The sequence below is a fragment of the Chamaea fasciata genome, unplaced genomic scaffold (assembly GCF_029207755.1).
Source record: "Chamaea fasciata isolate MVZ Bird 193981 ecotype frontalis unplaced genomic scaffold, bChaFas1.0.hap1 SCAF_21, whole genome shotgun sequence".
Taxonomy (NCBI): domain Eukaryota; kingdom Metazoa; phylum Chordata; class Aves; order Passeriformes; family Sylviidae; genus Chamaea; species Chamaea fasciata.
In genome coordinates, this window is record NW_027094106.1 from 1,203,560 (window position 1) to 1,223,881 (window position 20,322).

A 20,322-nucleotide genomic window follows, 5' to 3' on the forward strand; every position below is an offset into this window, starting at 1 on the left:
CCTCCCCAGTGGGATTGTTACCAACACCCTTTTCCAAACCCCTGCACCCTTCCAAACCCTCCCTGGCTCATGTCACAGAGCTGGTGGGGGCCATGACATCGCCCCTACCCTCCAAGGTGGCTTCCTCACTTCATCTCCCTGCATTTTCATAGAACCATGGAATGCTTTGGGTTGGAAGGACCTTAAAGCCCATCCAGTGCCAGCCCTGGTCAGTGGGTGCCCTGGTCAGTGGGTGCCCTGGTCAGTGGGTGTCCAGCCCTGGTCAGTGGGTGTCCGGCCCTGGTCAGTGGGTGTCCAGCCCTGGTCAGTGGGTGTCCAGCCCTGGTCAGTGGGTGCCCTGGTCAGTGGGTGTCCAGCCCTGGTCAGTGGGTGCCCGGCCCTGGTCAGTGGGTGTCCGGCCCTGGTCAGTGGGTGTCCGGCCCTGGTCAGTGGGTGTCCGGCCCTGGTCAGTGGGTGCCCCCAGCCCTGGTCAGTGGGTGTCCAGCCCTGGTCAGTGGGTGTCCAGCCCTGGTCAGTGGGTGCCCCAGCCCTGGTCAGTGGGTGTCCAGCCCTGGTCAGTGGGTGCCCCAGCCCTGGTCAGTGGGTGCCCCAGCCCCGGTCAGTGGGTGCCCCCAGCCCTGGTCAGTGGGTGCCCAGCCCTGGTCAGTGGGTGCCCCAGCCCTGGTCAGTGGGTGCCCCAGCCCTGGTCAGTGGGTGCCCAGCCCTGGTCAGTGGGTGCCCCAGCCCTGGTCAGTGGGTGCCCAGCCCTGGTCAGTGGGTGCCCAGCCCTGGTCAGTGGGTGCCCCAGCCCTGGTCAGTGGGTGCCCAGCCCTGGTCAGTGGGTGCCCCAGCCCTGGTCAGTGGGTGTCCAGCCCTGGTCAGTGGGTGCCCCAGCCCTGGTCAGTGGGTGCCCCAGCCCTGGTCAGTGGGTGCCCCAGCCCTGGTCAGTGGGTGCCCAGCCCTGGTCAGTGGGTGCCCAGCCCTGGTCAGTGGGTGCCCTGGTCAGTGGGTGCCCGGCCCTGGTCAGTGGGTGCCCGGCCCTGGTCAGTGGGTGTCCAGCCCTGGTCAGTGGGTGCCCAGCCCTGGTCAGTGGGTGCCCAGCCCTGGTCAGTGGGTGCCCCAGCCCTGGTCAGTGGGTGTCCAGCCCTGGTCAGTGGGTGCCCAGCCCTGGTCAGTGGGTGCCCAGCCCTGGTCAGTGGGTGCCCTGGTCAGTGGGTGCCCGGCCCTGGTCAGTGGGTGCCCAGCCCTGGTCAGTGGGTGCCCCAGCCCTGGTCAGTGGGTGCCCAGCCCTGGTCAGTGGGTGTCCGGCCCTGGTCAGTGGGTGCCCCAGCCCTGGTCAGTGGGTGTCCGGCCCTGGTCAGTGGGTGCCCGGCCCTGGTCAGTGGGTGTCCAGCCCTGGTCAGTGGGTGCCCAGCCCTGGTCAGTGGGTGCCCAGCCCTGGTCAGTGGGTGCCCCCAGCCCTGGTCAGTGGGTGTCCAGCCCTGGTCAGTGGGTGCCCAGCCCTGGTCAGTGGGTGCCCTGGTCAGTGGGTGCCCAGCCCTGGTCAGTGGGTGCCCAGCCCTGGTCAGTGGGTGCCCCAGCCCTGGTCAGTGGGTGTCCGGCCCTGGTCAGTGGGTGCCCCCAGCCCTGGTCAGTGGGTGCCCCCAGCCCTGGTCAGTGGGTGCCCCCAGCCCTGGTCAGTGGGTGTCCGGCCCTGGTCAGTGGGTGCCCCAGCCCTGGTCAGTGGGTGCCCCAGCCCTGGTCAGTGGGTGCCCTGGTCAGTGGGTGCCCCAGCCCTGGTCAGTGGGTGCCCTGGTCAGTGGGTGCCCCAGCCCTGGTCAGTGGGTGCCCCAGCCCTGGTCAGTGGGTGCCCCAGCCCGGCCGTACCTGATGGGCAGAGAGGGGTCCCCGGCGTCCCACCAGTCCTTGGGGGGGCTGATGTACATGCACCACAGCTCCCAGCTGTAGCCGTGGGCCGAGTTCTCGTAGCGCTGCACCTCGAAGTTGTCCTGCTTGATGTTGTCGATGGAGGGCAGGATCACCCTCTTCCTGTTCTCCTGGATCCGGGACAGCACCGGCTCCGCCCTGGGGAAGGGCAAAGCACAGCAGGAGAGGTCAGTGCCCCGCAGCTTCCACTCAGTTCCTCCCCAGTCCCATCCAGCCCTGCCCTCTGGCAGTGGGAAGCCATTCCCTGTGTCCTGCCCCTCCAGGCCTTGTCCCAAGTCCCTCTCCAGCTTTCTTGGGGGCTCCCTCTGGTACTGGAATCCACTCAGAGCCTTCTCCTCTTCAGCTGAACAACTCCAACTCTCTCAGCCTGTGCTCATAGCAGAAGTGCTCCAGCCCTTTGTGTTCCTCCTCTGGACCCACTCCAACAGGTCCAGGACCTTCTTGTGTTGGATAAAAACCTGGTCCACAGGCTGGGAAGCCTGGCTGGAAACCTCCCCTTCTGTAAAGCAAGGCCAGGAAGGGTGTGCTTGGTTCAAACCACGCTTGAACTAGTCCAGACTTCCCTCACATCCCAAAACCCTGGGCAGAACAGGGTGCATTCCTGAAAGCAGAACTCTTTGGAAGGTCTTTTTTCCTTTGGGATGCAGTTTGATGACCCTAGAGCTAAAAAAATCATCTCTGGGATGTGTTCAGAGCAGGGGCTGTGCTCAGCCTCACCTCTGCGGCTCCAGAGCCACCGAGTGCCCCAGGGTCAGTCTGCCCACAGCAGGGGGAATTTGGGGGAACTGGTACTCCCAGTGGCCCCAGCAACAGCAGGGAGAGTCAAGCCCACCCTGCAGAAATGTCTCCTCTCTATCCCTAAAAAAGAGCTTCAAGAGCTCAGTCAGTGGGAGCTCGTCAGTGAATCAGGTGTGAGGATTTAGTGACCAGAGAGAGGAATTGTTCAGCTGGGAATACAGATCCCAGCATAACAAACAGCTCCTAAAATACCCCCTTCAGCTGCACTGCCATTAAAAAGGATTCAATAGCTGTGCAGAACTCTGCCTTTAACAGCTGCAAATAGTTTTTTTTGTGGCTGTTACTGTGTTCAAATTCAACACAAGTTTAGCTTCTTCCATCTCCACTTTTCTAAACATGGACCATTTTTTTACACTTGGCTAAAGGAAAAAAAATCCCTTTCAGGCTCCTGTCATGACATCGATTCAAACTTCAGCCACTTGAGCTCAAATGTTTTGAATGTGTCTGAAAAAAAATCCTTATGAAACACCTTTCCCTGCTTCTGCACCTCTGCTCTTATTCCCAGCAGCAGAGGAAACAAATGAATCCAAAGCATCTGAGCCTTCCCCTCTGGGATCCAGCAAAGGCCACAGAAGTGGGAAACACTTTCTCCTTTACTCCCTTGCTGCCTGGGCTTTTTTAAACTTGCAGGAATTACTTAAGGCTAAGGGAATGGGAAATCATCCTGAAAAACACAGGCAGGGAGCAGGGAGAGTGCACGCACAAAGGGAAGGAACAGAGAAGGAATACAATGGACAAGGGCAAGGAAAGGTTTTCCTAGTACATTCCCATCGTGCCATTCAATCCAGAAGGAATCCAGAAGGAATCCAGAGGGAATCCTGGAGAAGGATCACCAAGCCAAAGGAATCCAGAAGGAATCCTGAAGAAGGATCACCAAGGCAGAGGTCTTGTGTGTCATTCTGTAGGGACTCATCCCTACAAAACCAAGGACGCTGCCCTGGTTAATTCCCACCCTGCCCAAGCCCCTGAGCACGTACCAGCCAGCAGTGAACTCCACGTGGGCATCGAAGAAGCCGGTGACCTGGCCCGTGGCAGCTTTCCAGCCCTCGATCCGGGCCCGGATCAGCCCTTCCCTCCTCTGGTTCCTCACCACCTTCACCAGCCCCGGGTAGCGCTTGTTGACGTACTCCTCCAGCGGCGCCTTCAGCTCCTCTGGGGACAAGGACACAGAGCCATGGGACAGGGACACGGCTCCCACCTGGAACAAACCCACCCTGGGGAGGGGCTGGAGCAGGAGGAGCGGGGCCAACGCCTCTGCACGCCCTGGGAGGGACACAGTCCCCTGGGGTGGGGCAAAGCTGATCTGCACAGGACGGACCGAGCACAGCCCACGCAGGAGAGGCTCAGGGTGGCCCAAACGCTGCTGTGGGGCCAGCGAGGAGCCCACGGGCCACCTCAGAGGCCAAGGGCAGGGAGGGGACACTAGAGGAAATGGAACTGAAACACAAAGATAGAAAGACCCACGGACAGCAAACAGCAGCGCCATGAACTCCCGGTGGAGGTTTGAGCCGAATGCTCTGCTGGGAAGGCTGCAAAACCCACCCCAAATGACTCAACTACATCAAAACCACATCTGAGCTTCACTGCCCTCTTCACTGAGTCTCACCGCTACAGTCTTGGCACTTGCTGCTTGTTTTGCCACCAGAAAAGTTGAAATTCCCCTTGTTTTTATGAGGGGATGAAAGGGATTCTGGCTTTGTTCAGAAGATCCTCCCACCACGTATCTGATGCTCATTGCAGCTCATTTCCCTCTGTTGTCCAGGCCTGTGTGTGCAGTGCCTGAGACCCTCAGGGACCTCAGCCACCACCAGCACAGAAATCCTCCAGAGTACAAGGTTTGAGCATAAAAGACACAGAGGGCTTTGAAGGTGGGAGCAGATGGAAGGTTACAACAAAGGATAAACACCAGCGTGTTTTTCCAGCCCTTTGGAAAAGTGCCAGTTCTCTGCCAGACAAGCCTCAGTCCTTTCAGTGCCTGTTGCACCGGCTCAATGCACAAAGGTCTGCTGGAGAGAAGAGCTCTGAAAGCTCAGCAAAGCCACTGGGCACCAACACAAACTCTCAACACCATGAAAGCAGTTCCCGAGAATATCTTTCATCCCTTCGAGGCTCCAGGAAAAAAATTAAGATATGATCCATGACCTCAAATTATAGTCGACTTCCCTTCACTGCACTCACTCTCTCTCCAGGACAAAAAATAAAGAGGGGAAAAAAAGTCACCATTAATCATCCACATGGTGAAATCCTCGAGACACACGAGCACACGTGGGATCCCTCATGAAGGAAACCCACAATGGAGAGCAAAGGAGTAAACAGCAAGTCTCATCTGCTTTGAAATCTTCAAAGGAAAAGGATTATCTGTTCCCTTCCCTGCCACGCCTCCTTCCAGGCACAGCAAATGTGCTTTTTCCACACTGCCTTTCTGGGCTGCTTCCCCTCACATCTCCATTTCCCCAAAGTCTCCTTTCTCTTTTATGCTGAAGTGGGAATAAAAAGAATAAAGCAAATGAGCCCCTTCCTCAATTCAAAGCATCTGCATCACACACATCCATAACTCAGCAACTTCCATTTCATGCTGAGCCACTCAGAGCAAAACCAGGATTTTATGGAGACAACAACTCTCCCAAATGGTTTTAAGGAGACAAAGACACCAATTTTTTTGACAGATGAAGCCCCACAAGCACAGCATTGGCATCTCACGTGGCTTTGGCAGCAGGTAAAGTCATCAATGCAGCAGACCACTGCACCACAGAGTGATTAAAACAACTTTCACATTGGAGGTGGAATCTCAGCAGAAGGACAACCTGAGAACTCCCGTGGGGAATTGTCCGGGCAGCTCAAAGCAGAGAAAAGAGTTGTAATGTCCCAGCTCACCGGCAGCCCAGGGTCAGCCCTGAGAGACCCCTGTGCCCACCCTGCTGTGTGACAGCAGCTCCTCTGAGTGTCCCCAGGCAGCCACAGCCGCTCCTCTGCTGTGTCCTGGCTGGCAGCAGGGGCAGGTGACCTGCTGGGAGCAGCGGCCAGAGCAGCACCTGTGGAATGGCACCAGGGCTGTGGAAGGTGCCCGTGGCTGGCACCGCTCTGCCCTGTTCCCTGGCAGAGAGATGGGGCAGCTGAGAGGCATTTTAAAAACTTTTATTCCATTTTCAGTCTCATGTAAAGGGTGAGACAGTGCAGGTGTTACAATTCACACCATCACAATCAGAAGCCAAACTATTTCCTAATTACAGCACATTATTAGCGTTTCTTGGCCTATCAGCTTTTGCCACACAATGCTGTTGATGCCTTAAAGCAAATGACCTAGAATTACTCCGCATGGGTCCTACTACAATGCACCTTTCATCGTTCTATTTCTCCAAAGTATCCAGTCTTATTTGCAAGGCCATCCTTTGAAATTTGTTTCTAGTTCCATTTCCCTCTCAATAACGTCCACCCTACTCCATGGCACTTCAGCCTTTTTCATCTCAAGGTTTGCATACAGATGCACATTATGAGGTGAGCCTTCTGTCAGGCTTTGAGAATTCTCTACAAATCCATCTCCCACATGGGCCCTGCCCTGCCCAGCACGGGACACAGGTGTCCCCAAGGGGCTGCCGCCCCCCTGCAGCAGCACTGCAGAGACACAGGCACTGACCAGCACCGGGAAATGCAGTTCCAGGCCCTGTCTCTGGAGCAGGGCATTTCCACATCCAAACAAAGGTTACCAAAGAAGGAACAGGGGTTTCAGTTACACCCCTGACTTCTTCTAAGGAAGAAGCACCAGAACTTTCTGTTCTTCCCTCACCAGAACTGGCCCAGGGCCAGGACAAAGGCACCTGCTGGTCTCTGTAGCTGCTCTTCCCAAATGTAGCTCGTTTCTGTTGGGCAGCAAGCCAAAAGCCCTCCTAAAACACGAGGTACTGAAGAAGGAGCACAGAGGTTCTCAGCGCTTTTGGGTGTCTTAGCCAGGTGTGAGGGGCTTCTCTGACACCTGTGCACACCTTTTGTTCCTGCACTGTTTGTTATTTTCTCTTTTATTAAAACCTTTGCTTTACAAAAACACCTGAGGAGCCGTCTGGCAATTTTTATTAAGCCGTTCTGAGAAGTCGCAGGCCAACCCTCAGGACTTGGTGCATCTTCACGGTGCTCACTACAGGCTGGCCTGGGGTAAGCTTGGGTCATCTCTCCACTAAGGGTTTTCTGCACAGCCTTGCACAGATTTCCAGCTTTGCTCCCTGCCTCTGCTCCATCCTGGCACAGCACACAGCTTTTGGGGAGAGCTGACACTTCTTCCATGCCTGAGCAGCCCTCGAGGAGAGGATGGCTGCAGCCCTGCACTGAGCTGGGCCAGCCTCACCCTTCTGAGCTGTCCTGCAGCTCTGGGAGGAGAGGGCACAGAGCACAGTGCTGGTCTGATCCTGTGAGACACATCCCTGGCACTCGCAGGGGCTGGGTTCTGTGTTTCATTTCCCAGAGCACCCAGAAGTGCAGGAGTGGAAAATCCAGGGCTGGGTAACAAGAGTGAAATGCCAGTCTCTGGGAATCCCAGAATGGTTTGGGATAAAGTTCATCTCCTTCCACCCCCTGCCATGAGCAGGGACACCCTCCCCAGTCCAGGGTGCTCCAAGCCCTGTCCAACCTGGACTTGGACAATTAAATTCTCTAAGAAACTCCTGTTCAAAGCCCCGGGAGCCCTGGCCCAGGCCCCCCCTTGTCGATGAGCAGGGCTGATGTGGAAAAGCATCAGTGGGAACCCCAGGGTCTGCACAGCTGCACTGGCACAGCTCCTCTGCTCCTGGGAATGCTGATCCTGTGAGCCCAGATGTGCTCAAACCTCTGGAAACCATCCCTGACTCACAAGTCTCATCCCAATCCAAGTCCCGTGAAGTTTTCCCCGATTTTACCCCACGTTTCCCCCGGTCAGCAGTCACTGAGTGCCCTGTGCTGTCGGAACACCCAGCTCCAGCCTCAGGAGCTGCAGAGCTGCTGCTGACCTTGAACTGTTCACCTGTCCCATCAGCTCAGGAAATGTTTCCTCCCCAGCTGAAGCACCTTCACAGCAGGACCCGGCTACACCAGCAAGGTTGGGAGGCCTGGAAGAGAAGGGCAGGGCTTTGTGACCTGCACTAGGGGACAGCAGCAGAGAGCAGCATCTGCTCCTCCCAGGACTCCACACAACCTACAGCAGGGACAAAGCGTCTCCAGCTCAGGGAACTCGCTGCCATTCCCACTCTGCCCGGCACAGGCCATGGTGGTGCTTTACAGGGCTGACAGTGACAACATCCACGAGATCCTGGGCCAGGAGAACCAGCCTGGTGGTCCAACACTGGGACTGTGGATGTAAAGGAGGTCAGGAGCCAGGATGGGAGCAGAGCAGTGGCCCCCAGCTCCCCTCATCCTCCCTAACCAGAGGAGCATTCCTTCAGGCCTGCAGAGGATTCCAGTGGAGGATCCACAGGGGCTGCACAAGCAGGAATTCACTCCAGTCCAACACTGCCCTGCAGCCTGGAGCCTCCCTTCTCTCCTGCACCCCGTGGCTCTCCTCCCACACACACTCGGGCAGCCTCTGATGAAGACAACTGCAGCCTCCCTCAGAGCACACCCCCAGCATCCCTGTTGATTCAGGATGCAGTCTGGCAGGGTTTGATCTCTGCCGTTGCACGAGCTGCTTCCCGGCAGGATTCGGAGAGAGAAACGCTCCTGAAAATGCCAGAAGGTTCAATTTCAATCCTGCCCTTTGTTCTCCAGCTGTCCCTATTATCTTCCCTGATGGGCAAGTCCAAGGAACTCGAATCCAGTGGACCTGTTGCTCCATTAAAAACCCCAGCTGCCAGCTCCAATGACTTACGTTATCCATTACAAACTATTTTGTCACCTTCAGGAGCTGGGAAATGAGACTGCCAGGGGAATGGAACCACCTGATGCCAAGGGAAGTAACCCCACCATGGACATCAGCCCAACTGCAGGCACAGGAACATCCACTGCTCCCTCCCCACCCCAAATCCTGCCCTAACCCCTCCACACCCTGTGGTAGCCCCCAGAACTAAAGGTGGGAACTGATGTAGCCACACTGAGAAAGGAGCAAAGACCAGCAGCACCAGAGAAACTCAAGGAGTTACCAAGAGCAGGGAATTCCCTGGGCAGCACTGGGCAGGTGGTCCTTGGGAGAGGACCACACCTCCTCCACAGCCCTAGGGAAAACCTCCCTGTGTTTGCCAGGCTCAGCTGGGTGGGAAAAGCCTATAGAGGCCAAGGTGTAATCAGAAACACTGGAAGGGTCAAGGCTGAGAGTGCTCCAGTGCCATGGGAGACCCCAGCCACCCCTGTCCCACATTCCCACCTGCCTGAAACTCCAAAGCCATCAGGGCTGGGATTTGTGCAGAACATTAAAGCAGCTCCTTCAACAGCCAACAAATGAATGTGAACATTTTTCAGGGAGACTCAGAGCCAGGGGAGTCTCTGAAGCTTTTTATGCAGCTGGACAAGAGGAAACTGTACCATGGGGAGCAGAGGGATGAATGGGTTCTCACAGAGACAGCTGGTCCCAGTCAGGGCATGCAGCTCAAAGCTCTGGTCATTTGGTTCAGCAAAACCCAAAGGGAATCACAGAATACCCTGAGCTGGAAGGGAGCATGGATGCCAACTCCTGTCCTGCACAGACCCCCCAGCAATCCCGCCCTGTGCTGCTCTGCTGCTCTCCTCCACAGAGCCCTGCAAGGCTGGGAGCTGAGCACCAGTGGGACAGCCCAGGCCAGCTGCAGTTACACACCCCATCCTCAGGCTGCAATATTCAGTGCTGGGAAAGGTTGGGATGTGACTCGGCTCCTTGCAATTCCCCTCTGAGCACAAACACCCAGACAGCTCCTGGGAGAGCAGAGCGAGGCACGGGCGCTGCTGGAATGAGCAAAACAAGAAAGGGATCCCTCAAGTCCCAGGAATGTGCAACACCGAGGCAAATTACAACCCTGAGCATGTCTCCCCCGGTGTAGCCAGCTCCTTTAAGCAGCCTTTTATCCAAAGGGTTTCCTTTATTCCGAGAGGTTTGCTTTTCAAAGAGATGTTATCCCAGATTAAAAACGCTAAAAGACACAACAACAACTAAGAAAAAAAAAAAAGAAAGAAAAAAAAGACGCAGGTGATGATTAAGCAACAGACTCAGACAAAGTGTGCAGCTGGGAGATAACACAGCATCTCAGGGGCACGTGGCTGCATCCTCCACCAGCCCTGGAACCTTGTTATCACTCCCAAACACAACCTGCACGCTGCCTTTGGAATTACAGCCCTGCAACAAGCACAAACAAAAGCAACCTCCAAAAGAGTCTTTATGAAGTGTAATGTGCAGCTCAAGGGAGAAGGGGGTTCAAACTACAACTCCCCAAGCTTTCTCCTTCAAGGAGGGATTTTTTTTTTCTCCCTGTTACAATACATTGGCATCTTTTATCTATTTACAGCTCAGACATAGAGCATCAGAACGCCGGTGTTCATTAACTTTAATCTCTCACTGCACACTTTTGTGTTGTGCCGTGCTGTTGTACAACAAAGCTGAGAGCGGGGAGTGTCTAATGAGGCTTCAGAAGCTCTTTGTTCCAGCCTGAAAACCTCACACCAGCAGCAGGCTTTGCTCCTGGCTGTGTCACAGCTCTACTTGCAGGGCACAGAGCCAGGTGGGCACGGCAGGTGGCTCTTGCCTCTACCTCTGGGGCTAAGCTTAAAACTTGATTTAGAAATCTCTGTTAATATCTGGTCCTTTGTTCTACAGTTACCCGGATTTGCGGTGGTTCCTCCTCCTCCCAGACAAAACCCACGCAAAGCCCAGCCAGGGACTGTCCTGAGCCTTCAGCAACTTCCTCCAAGCTGCTGCTGGTAGCCCAGGGGACAGCACAGCTCTGGGCCTGGGCACTGCTCCCTGCACTCAGCCTTCTCTCAGGTCACACAGCTGGGCCCCCAAAGGCTGAAGAAATTCCTTGTCTTGTTCAATCACAGCCCCCAAGGTCGCACCCACACAGCCCCATCCTCTGCTGGATCCTCCAGGATTCATCTCTAAATCTGAGAGCTCATGAGGAACTATTTCTCCTGTAATTATTTTCCTGTAGAAGCCAGATGTATTTATTATGATGACTTTGTAATATCCAAAGCATCAACCCTGCGATGGTGCTATTGCTGATCAAAATTATTGCTTACCATTAGTGGGAACTCTGTGACAATGTTATTGCCATTAATAATTCCTGGCTGTCACTGCAGCTCCTCGAGGATGCTCAGAGGGAGCACATGGTCCCAGAGATAGGTTCTGGTTTGTATCATTTCTTTTACACGAGAAAAGTAGATTATTACACGCTTGGGAGGAGCTCTTCATAAACATCTGCCAAGTTACCTCATTATCTTCCTTCAAATCCCTCCTTAAAAATCTCGTTTGTCGTGAGGCCTGCGAAGCCTCAGCAGCACAACACTGGCATTATTAACTCACCTCCCAGCTGAGGGCACCACCTCGGTCCCCACCCCACTCTCCTTGTGCCCCTCCATCCCAATGTTTCTGAGGACAGAAATCCTCAGGGATGTCAAACCCTCAGCACAGCCCTGGGCCACCATGAGGGAATGCTGGACACTCCTGATTCCAAGCAAAGCACCCTCGGGGTGGGATGCAGTCTAGGTGTGCCAGGAGACTGGGATTCGTGCCCAGGATGTTTGAACTTGTCCATCAGTTGGGGTCATCTCCCTGCTGTACAGCTGGTGCTGTACAACACTCCAACACAACTCTGGCAGCATCCCAGGCCAGGCTGGATGGGGCTTGGAGCAACCTGGGCCAGTGCAAGGTGTCCCTGCCCATGGCACTGGATGGGCTTTGAGGTCCCTTCCAAAACGAACCATTCTGGGATTCTGTGAAACCCCAGAGCTGGAAGTGCTTGAACACAGTCCAAGCTTTGGGCACCCTCTGCCTGCCCTGCCACATCCCCAGCCCCAGCACTGACAAACCCCAGGGGTGCCCTGCAATGCCACAGTGGGTACAGGGATTCCAGCCCGATCCTCACTGCCTGGCCTGTGCAAGAAGCAGGTGCCTTTGGAAGGATTTGTTTCGCTGTCCTGCGTCTTTCCAGTGTCTCCAGAGCACGTGGCTCACCCTCAGCCTCCCAGTGAATGAGGAAGAGGCTGTTCAGAAACACATCCTTTGTGCACAGCAATGATGGGAGAAGCTCAGTGATTATCACCAATGGCTTCTCTTTGAAAGGGTTCTTCTCTTTGCCCCATTAATAGGATAAAATCTGGAGAAGGAGCCTCTCATTCTGGTATTTGAAGCCCTCCAAGTCCTGGGCACTGTGAGATATCCCAGCAGCACCTCACCTGCACTTCCCCTTCACCAGCCAAGTGGTGCCAGCTCTGAGACCCCACAGACGGCGTGGACACCATCCAAGCTTCTGCCCTGGAGCTGCTGTGGTTCCCACCAGCTGAGGAGCTGCTCTCCTGATTCTTTTACTGGCAATTAGAACTCATCAGCTTTCTGTGGTGCTCATTACTGTGGTGTTTGAGTGCCTATTTTTACAGCCTGAACAGCTTGCTGTGCACCAGCTCCTCTCCTCACAGCCAGAGCAACCTCTCAGCTCCCTCTGGAAATGAGCTCTCCACATCCTGCACCCTGCCCTGCTCTCCCCTCCAATCACAGCATCCACGGCGCTCCTTGATTAATTCTTTTCAAATAACATTAAAGGGATGAAAACGCAGCACAACTGCACAAGGCAATAAACAAAGTCACTTAACTATTTGCTGTCCTTCACGAGGATTTTAACTGCCCCGATTACATTGTCCAAGTGGATATTGGGAGAAAAAAAAAGACCTCGGAAGGATTTGAGTCTGAAAGTGCTTCCTGCAGTTCTGTGTTATCAAAAGGCAGAAGGGAAGGAATGACAACAGTGACTGAGAGCAGGCTGGACCAAAGGATGCTCATGTGTAACGTGGGAAACCAAACATCCCCTCCAGGCTGTGGCAGGGCCTGACCTGGACAGATGGGCTGGGATTATTTCCTCCCTGTTCCCTGTTCCAAAACCAGAACTCAGGGAACAAGGGTGTCTGCAGAGCACCCACCATCTATAAAGCCCGCGATGGTATTTCACAACAGGGAAAATGAGGCACGCACAGAGGGAACATCTGAGTGAACACCCCTGGGAGGTGCCAGAGCAGAAATCCCTCTGGGCTCCAGGCTCTTGTCCTGGCAAATGTTTAGGGGTGCATCTCTGCAACAGCCAAAGCTGTTATCAGAAACAAGGACAGCCTGAAACCAGAGCTCCTGGATGGTGCTGAAGGGAAAGGTCAGACGGCTCTCTGGTTTCCCTCACCCTCCAGCTCTCAGCTGCATTTTCAAACAACAACTCTCTCAGATTTGACTGTGCTTTGATCCTGCTCTTCACCAGAGGAGCTGCAGAGGACTTTGTGCCAGCAGCACACTCACCCCCTTACCCCACGTGCCCCTGCCCCAGGAGCCCTCCAGGAGATTCCCAGCAATCCAGCCCCTCCAGGTGGAGCTGGGAGCTGCCGGGGCTGCTCACCCTCGTCGCTGTTGTCGTCCACCAGGATGATCTCCTTGAGCAGAGGGGCCGGGGTGTGGTTGACAGCACTGTGCACCGAGCGCAGGATCACCGACAGCGCCTCGTTCACAAAGATGAAGATGATGGAGATCTGGGGCAGGTCCTTCCCGTATTTCAGCTCTTTGCACCTGCAACACCAAGGGCAGAGAGAGACAAGGGGTCAGCAGAGGTCACAGGGGCAGCGCTTCCAGCCAGGCACAGGGAAAATCCACAGGGCAAACACGGGGCTGCCACCGCGCAGCTGTGCACAGCCAGGGAACCCCCCTGCCTGCAAATCCATCCTTCAGTCACTGCTGCTGGCAAGAGGAAACAGCAAAGCAGAGCATCCCTGGGCTCAGAGAGCACATCTGGAGCTCACCTAACCTGTGTGTGTGGGCAGAAAAGCAGGAGTGGCCTCCAGAACAGGGCAAATGCCTTTAACAGTTCAAGGGAAGCTCCCCAGCCCCACTCTGTGCCAAGATTTACAGACGCTCAGAAATGAGCCTTGTTCTTAAACAGCACTTGGGAATTTTCTTCCCATTTGCTTTGGAAGGAAATGAACTTAAAATGAGCCTTGGTTAAATAGTCTCAATAAAGGATTTTGCTCTCTCAGCAGATACTTGTGAGCACATTCCTGTCTCTGAAGCAGTGTTGTGACCTGGTGTCTTTGCACTCCACAGCCAGGATGGTTTAGCCCAGACCCTGGTTTAACCCAAATCTCCTGGTTTCAGGAATCATCTCTTAACTCCGGCAGGGTTTGGGGCTGGCTCTCTGCTCACACAGACTTCAGAGCAGGACAAAAGCAGGAGCTCCCAGGTTTGCCGCACCATCCCTGGCAAACAGCAGGTCCATGCTCCATGGACACACCAGAGCTGGAGGGAGGGACACCCATGGAGCAGGGCTGGGAAGGCGTGTTCCAGGTGACCCCCAGCTCTCCAGGGGCACAGGGACACCAACATTGTCTCCCTGCCACGTTTCATCTCAACCAGACACCTCCTCTTAACAGAGCAACTGTGGAGAGCAAACAGGAGAGCTTAAACCACTTCCAACAATTTAATTCAACTCCGCAGCTTCCCCTACAATAAATCCATGTGGGGCAAGGACAGAAGGAGCCTCCCCACCCCCTCCCCACATCCACAAGAGATTAGACACGGAACAGGAGCAGAGTTCGCAGAATTACAATGAGTGTGCACGGAGCAAACCCTGCCCAGATAAGCAGAGAAAGACCAAAGGCAGAGTGACATCCCAGCTCCCCAGCAATGCCTCTGCATTTAATTGTCCTGGGTGTTTCTTAGGCAACAGCAGAAGTTCTTCAGACTCCAGAACGAGACTTGGGAGACAAAGATTTCCACAGAAACACAGTTTTCTTTATGAATCTTCTTTAGTTAAACAAGTTTGCTGGGTGAAAACGCAGTTGTGTTTCTTGATTTAATTATTGCCTGCCCTACAGCAAGCCAAGAGCTCAACAGACGGGAACAAACACTGAAAAGGATCTTCCAAAGGGAAAATCTTTCTTTAAAATGAACGAAAGAATGGTCACGGTGGGGCAAAGTGACAAGTGACCCTGAAATCCTGCTGAGAAAGTCAAACTAAACTGACTCAGACATTAAAAACAGCTTTTGGTAGATGTTGATACCTGCTCTGATGAAGTCAAGGTTGTCACAGGAGCAGGAGCCGTTTCCTTTTAATCATTGCTCACCTCTGGGCAGCCTTCCCCCAAGGAATGCTGCAGGGGATAAAGAGCTCAGCCTGTGATCAAAGAGCTTTGGAGGCAAATCCAAACCCAGCTCTTTGAGGTTCATCTCCTGCTCATTGGCATTCTCCCTGCACCACTCCTACCAGGGCAGACAAAGATCCAGGGAGAGGAGATGAGCCTGGGAGGGAGGAGTGGGAAAGGCCAACCCACACTGCTGGGGCACAAAGCTCCAGCTCTCCAGAGGCAGGAGAGGCTTTGCACAAACACCCTGCTCTGCTGGCTTTGGCTTCCACCACAGGGCTGGGAAGGCAGCAATTTTCAACCAAATTAACATCAAGTTTGTTGTGTTCCTCCCAAGGGGTCCCTTCAGTGCTGGTGCCAAAAGCTGTGGGGTGCGCGATGCTCTGCCACAGCCTGCAGCTCCACGAGGCTTTTTCCAGTGGCCAAACCAGCCAATATCCCTGCAAGTGTGCAGGAAAACACCTGGAGAGGCTGGGCTGCCCTGGGGCAGGGAAGGGAAACGGGCAGAGCAACACCTGAGCCCAAACATCACCGGAATAGCCAGGGAGAAGCTGCAGGAAACAGCGGGAACAGTGAGGGCACAGGGTGGGAACCGGTGGGGGTTGGGTGGTTGGGTGGTTTGGGTTTTTTCTTTCGAACATTTTTCATGGGAAAAGGGCTGATCTGGATGCTTTATCCTTCAGCCCACGTGCAGGCAGAGGCACAGGTGTGACTGCTTTACTCCGGGAACACTCAGGCCCTTCGGGGAGGACTCACTGCGGGTCAGCAGTCCCGGGACAGGTGAGGCTGCCCATCCCTGCAGCCCCCACACCTCCCTCCTCGCCTGCACCCCCAGGGACAACACCTTTCCCCCCGAGAGGCTGCCTCTTCTGCAAGGACGGGTGGGCACAAGATGGGAAATCCCTGCTGCCTTCAGAATCTCAGTGCCAACCCTGAGGAACGGCCCAGAGAATCCAGCACCGATCCCAGGTCTCAGCAGGAGCTCCAGGGGCTCAGGGAGAGTCCCAGGCAATGCACCAAACCTCACCTGACACCCTCTGCCCAGTTATCCCCTCAGCCTTTGGTTGGGCGCCAGGAAAGGCCTTTGGAATTCAGATCCCAGGACAAAATACTTCCAAATTCAGCGAGACCTTAGAGCCCCTTCCAGAGCCTAAAGGGGGCTTACAGGAAGGCTGGAGAGGGAATTTTTGCAAGGACAAGCAGTGATAGGATAAGGGGGAATGGTTTTAAGCTCAAAGAGAGTCATATTGGGAAGGAATTACTCCCTGTGAGGGAGCTGAGGGCCTGGCACAGGGTGCCCAGAGCAGCTGTGGCTGCCCCTGGATCCCTGGCAGTGCCCAAGGCCAGGCTGGGCAGGGCTTGGGGCAGCTTGGGACAGCGGGAGGTGTCCCTGCCCTGGGACAAGATGGGCTTCAAGGTCCCTACAACCCAAAGCACTCGGGATTCTGTGAATCTCAGGTTTTATTGCTAATACCCAGCTCATGCTGTATCTGGCCAGCCCAAAGCAAGTCTCGTGCCAAGAAGTTGAATATTCAAGGGAACACTCCCTGCACCTGAAAACTTCAACATTCAAATGAAATACGAGGGTCAGACCACCGCAATACATCCCAGTGTCAGTGATTACCCAGCTAAAGCCCATCATCTGGTGTTTAATTTAGCCCACGTTCATTCCATCAGTACCAAAAGGCTGGCTCAGGAAGTTCTCCCTGCCCGTGGAGCAGGTGCTCTCCAGCCACATGAAGATCTGCAGGTGGCCCCAAGGCAGAGGTGCTGCCACAGCTGCAGGGCAGAGGCACTGGGCCAGTTTGGAACGGGGCCTGACTGGAGAAAACTGAGGGAGGCTGCAGGGGATCCCTCCTCATCCCTGCTTTGCTGGGGGAAGCACCCCCCTGGCCCAGCACAGAGCACCTGCCAGCATCTGCACAAATTAGTGCAGGTCACACAATTACAGTTTGCCCCACTAAATCCTGCTCTCCGCAATTAAACCTAGGCTGGCACCTGCTTGTAGCATTTATATCAAAATACCGTGAATCGGTAGCGGAAAGAAAGAGCCACCTCACAGTTTTGTCTCTCCTTTAGATCAATGGGATATCAAAGAGGCATTTTATGTCCCATTAAATCATGCTTGAACACGTTCCATTAAATCATGCTCACAAAACTCTGCAAGTCTGAGGAGGCTGGGGAAAACTCCCCATGTTCGGCACTGGGTTTACTTTAAGGATCTTGCTGAGGTCTCATTGAGAAATGTTCTTGGCCTTCAACAGGGGGGAAATGGGGTTTCCTCTGTCCTTGGTCCAAGGCTCAGGCATGAAGGGAGAGGTTTAGGGTGGATTTTGGGAAAAGTTCTTCCCCCAGAGGGTGCTGGGCACTGCCCAGGCTCCCCAGGGAATGGGCACAGCCTGAGGCTGCCACAGCTCCAGGAGCTCCCAGGGATGCCCAGGGTGGGATTGTTGGGGTCTGTGCAGGGACAGGGGCTGGACTGATGATCCCTGTGGATCCCTTCCAGCTCAGAAAATTCCAGGAAATCTTTGCTCACTTCAGAACCGGCTGAGGAGCTGATGGCTGACACCAGTCCCTGCACAAAACAACTCCCACCATCCTCCCGGGACACAGGATCTGGATGGGTGCAGAGGTGACACAACTCCTGCACTGTGAGCACCACCACCTTTATTGGGTCCCAGATCTTTATTCTACATCAAGCCCGAGTCTGTAAACACAAGAACCTGCAGGGAAACCCACAAAAGAAATGTATCTACAGAGAACCCATTTTCACCTGAATCTTTGCAATTCCTGCTTCATGTAAGAAACCATCCCAAAACAAAGGAAGGCTGAGAAGGGGAGCTGGGGGAAGAGGAAGCAGGGCTGAGTTTCTGCTGAACAGCCTGGCACACATCAGGCTGGATTAATCGAGTCAGCCAAAATCAAAAGACAAAAAGCATAAACCCCCAGCTCTGCTCCAACGCGTGTTTGCCGGCTGCAGAGCCGGCTTTGAATCCTCTGATCGTTTGTTTTCTGCTCAGCACACAGCTGTAAATCCACTCTTCAGAGCAGGCAGTGAGATTAGGATGTTTATTGTCTGTCTCAGTAACAGAAAAGGGATATCCCAGCATTTACTGCCTCGAGATCCCTCAGCAGAAAAATCACCCGGAATCACAACAAACGCTCCTGGAGCACAGAGAGGCCACAAAGTGGCAGCTAACATTTACAAACCACCTCATCCTACCCACTGATTTAACAAGATCACTCCATCACTCAATTAACACCTCCCACCTGTTCTCCAGGGCACAAACCCATTTCCATCAACCACCTGGACCTGCCCTGCCTGGCACCAGCCAGACCCCGATGGTTTTTACACCTTCCCTTCCCAATACAACCCATTGATCAACACCAATAAAAGCAGCTTATGGACGGCCTGGAGTGGGAACTGGTCCAAGACAACAGAGGCACTCCTTGGGCTTCAGACCAGGCCAGGTGTGCACAGAGCTGCCAGGGGATGTCTGTGCTCTGCGTGGGACCTTCCCCAGGCAGCACCTTTCAGGAAGAAGACAAGTTAATGACAGGGCCAATAATATATTCAGTTTTTTCAGGAGAGCTTTAGGCTGGAGATCAGGAAAGGTTCTTCCCCCAGAGGGTGCTGGGCACTGCCCAGGCTGCCCAGGGAATGGGCACAGCCTGAGGCTGCCACAGCTCCAGGAGCTCCCAGGGATGCCCAGGGTGGGATTGTTGGGGGTCTGTGCAGGGCCAGGGGCTGCACTGGGTGATCCCTGGGGGTCCCTTCAAACCCAGGATATTTTAGCAATCTGTGATGCCCTGAGCAGCTCAGAGAGAAGCAGTCAGGCTGCAGCTTGCTTTGCCCCCCAGCTCACTGAGCAGAAATCCTGTTAATCCTGAGAGATCAGGAATCCCTAATCCCATCATCAAAGATTATATCCACCCTCGGTCACAGGAATTATCTTCCACCTTCCATGCTGTGCCATGGCGTGTCATCCACTCCTGACAGCTCCCACATCTACTCCGCACAGATCTCAAGATTCCTGGGCTGCCACATTTCCTTAATTTGTGCCTTTTGCATGGCCCCTTCCCCCAGTGCCAACAAAAAATGTTTTCCAAAGTTTTAAGTGGAGATGAAATCCCACGAAGTGTGGCTGTCCCCATGCCCAGAGAGGAGGCAGCACTCCTCTGGAAGCCTGCTCTGCTCAGAGTTCCCTGGATTTCAAACATGCCCAACGTTTTAAAGGGAATGCTTGGATTCAGACAAGAACCAGGCTGCAACAGGCCGTCTGAAATTTTCCAGCAGTAATTTGATTTTCCTAATGACGCTCTTCTACTCAATCCAGCCTGGAGCCCTCTGGAGCCATCTCTCCAACAGGGGGCACAGGCAGAGCTTGTCAAGGTCCAGAGAGACACAAACTGGGAGGACTAAAGAGCTGAGCAAGTCAAGGGGTATTAGAAGAACCCCACTGAAGGAAAAGTGGCTGCTGCTCGGTCTCAGAACACTGACAGAGGTTTAAAAACAGTTCTAACAAGCAAGGTAGAGAAAAATCCAACCTCACCCTCCCTGTGCCTTAAAACACTGGGTGCAGCAGTCCCACCCTCTGCCTGGGGATGGACTTTTGCATTTTATGGAGCCACCACAGAATCACAACGTTTTGCCCTGGGCTGTTTTCCTCCAGGCTGGTGCCTCAGCTGGAGCTCAGGCAGAGGTTCTGTGTGGAGATTGGGCCATGCCCAAACAAGCAGCCAGCCCAGAGCAGGGCCCAGCCCCAGCAGCGCAGCCCTGCTGCAGGGGCCACTGCCAGCTCCACTGCCTCTGCCTGGGGTGCCGAGGCAAAGGCAAGGGAGGCCAAATGGAGAGTGAAGAGATGCCAGTGGAACACAGAGCCCTCTCATACAGGGAGGGGCTCAAACGTCCCCTACAACCCGAGGGAAGAGGTCACACACAGGGGACCTGGGCTTCCTCTCCTTCCTTGGGCATAAATCATGGAATCGCAGAGGTTGGAAAAGCCCTCTGAGGCCATTGAGCCCAAGCACTACCCCAGCACCACCCTGTTCACCACGGAGCCATGGCCCCAACAGGGATGGGGACTCCCCCACTGCCCTGGGCAGCCCCTGCCGATGCCTGAACTCCCTTTCAGTGAGAAATTTCCTTCCAGATCCAATCTAAACCTGCCCTAGCACAGCTCAAGGCTGTTCCCTCTCCTCCTGGCCCTGTTCCCAGGGAGCAGAGCCCGATCCTCCCTGACTGACCCATCCTGTCAGGTTCAGGCCATCACAACTGTCCATCCCTCAAGGCCAGGACACAAAGGACACCCTGTGCAGTGCCCACGCTCCACACAGGCTGGAACAGGAGGAACTCCGGGTGGGCAGTGC

The 20,322-nt window shown here is 54.6% G+C and overlaps 1 protein-coding gene across 1 annotated transcript in view; it reads right to left on the reverse strand.

Moving 5' to 3' along the window:
• The window catches only part of GALNT17 (polypeptide N-acetylgalactosaminyltransferase 17), a 199,352-nt gene that overhangs the window by 110,196 nt on the left and 68,834 nt on the right, over nucleotides 1-20,322 (reverse strand). The window contains exons 3-5 of the mRNA XM_066201892.1: nucleotides 13,218-13,384; nucleotides 3,681-3,855; nucleotides 1,846-2,043 (exon numbers count right to left, since the gene is read on the reverse strand). Coding sequence (XP_066057989.1) covers nucleotides 1,846-2,043; nucleotides 3,681-3,855; nucleotides 13,218-13,384 — 540 coding nt within the window. The remainder of the gene's footprint in view (nucleotides 1-1,845; nucleotides 2,044-3,680; nucleotides 3,856-13,217; nucleotides 13,385-20,322) is intronic.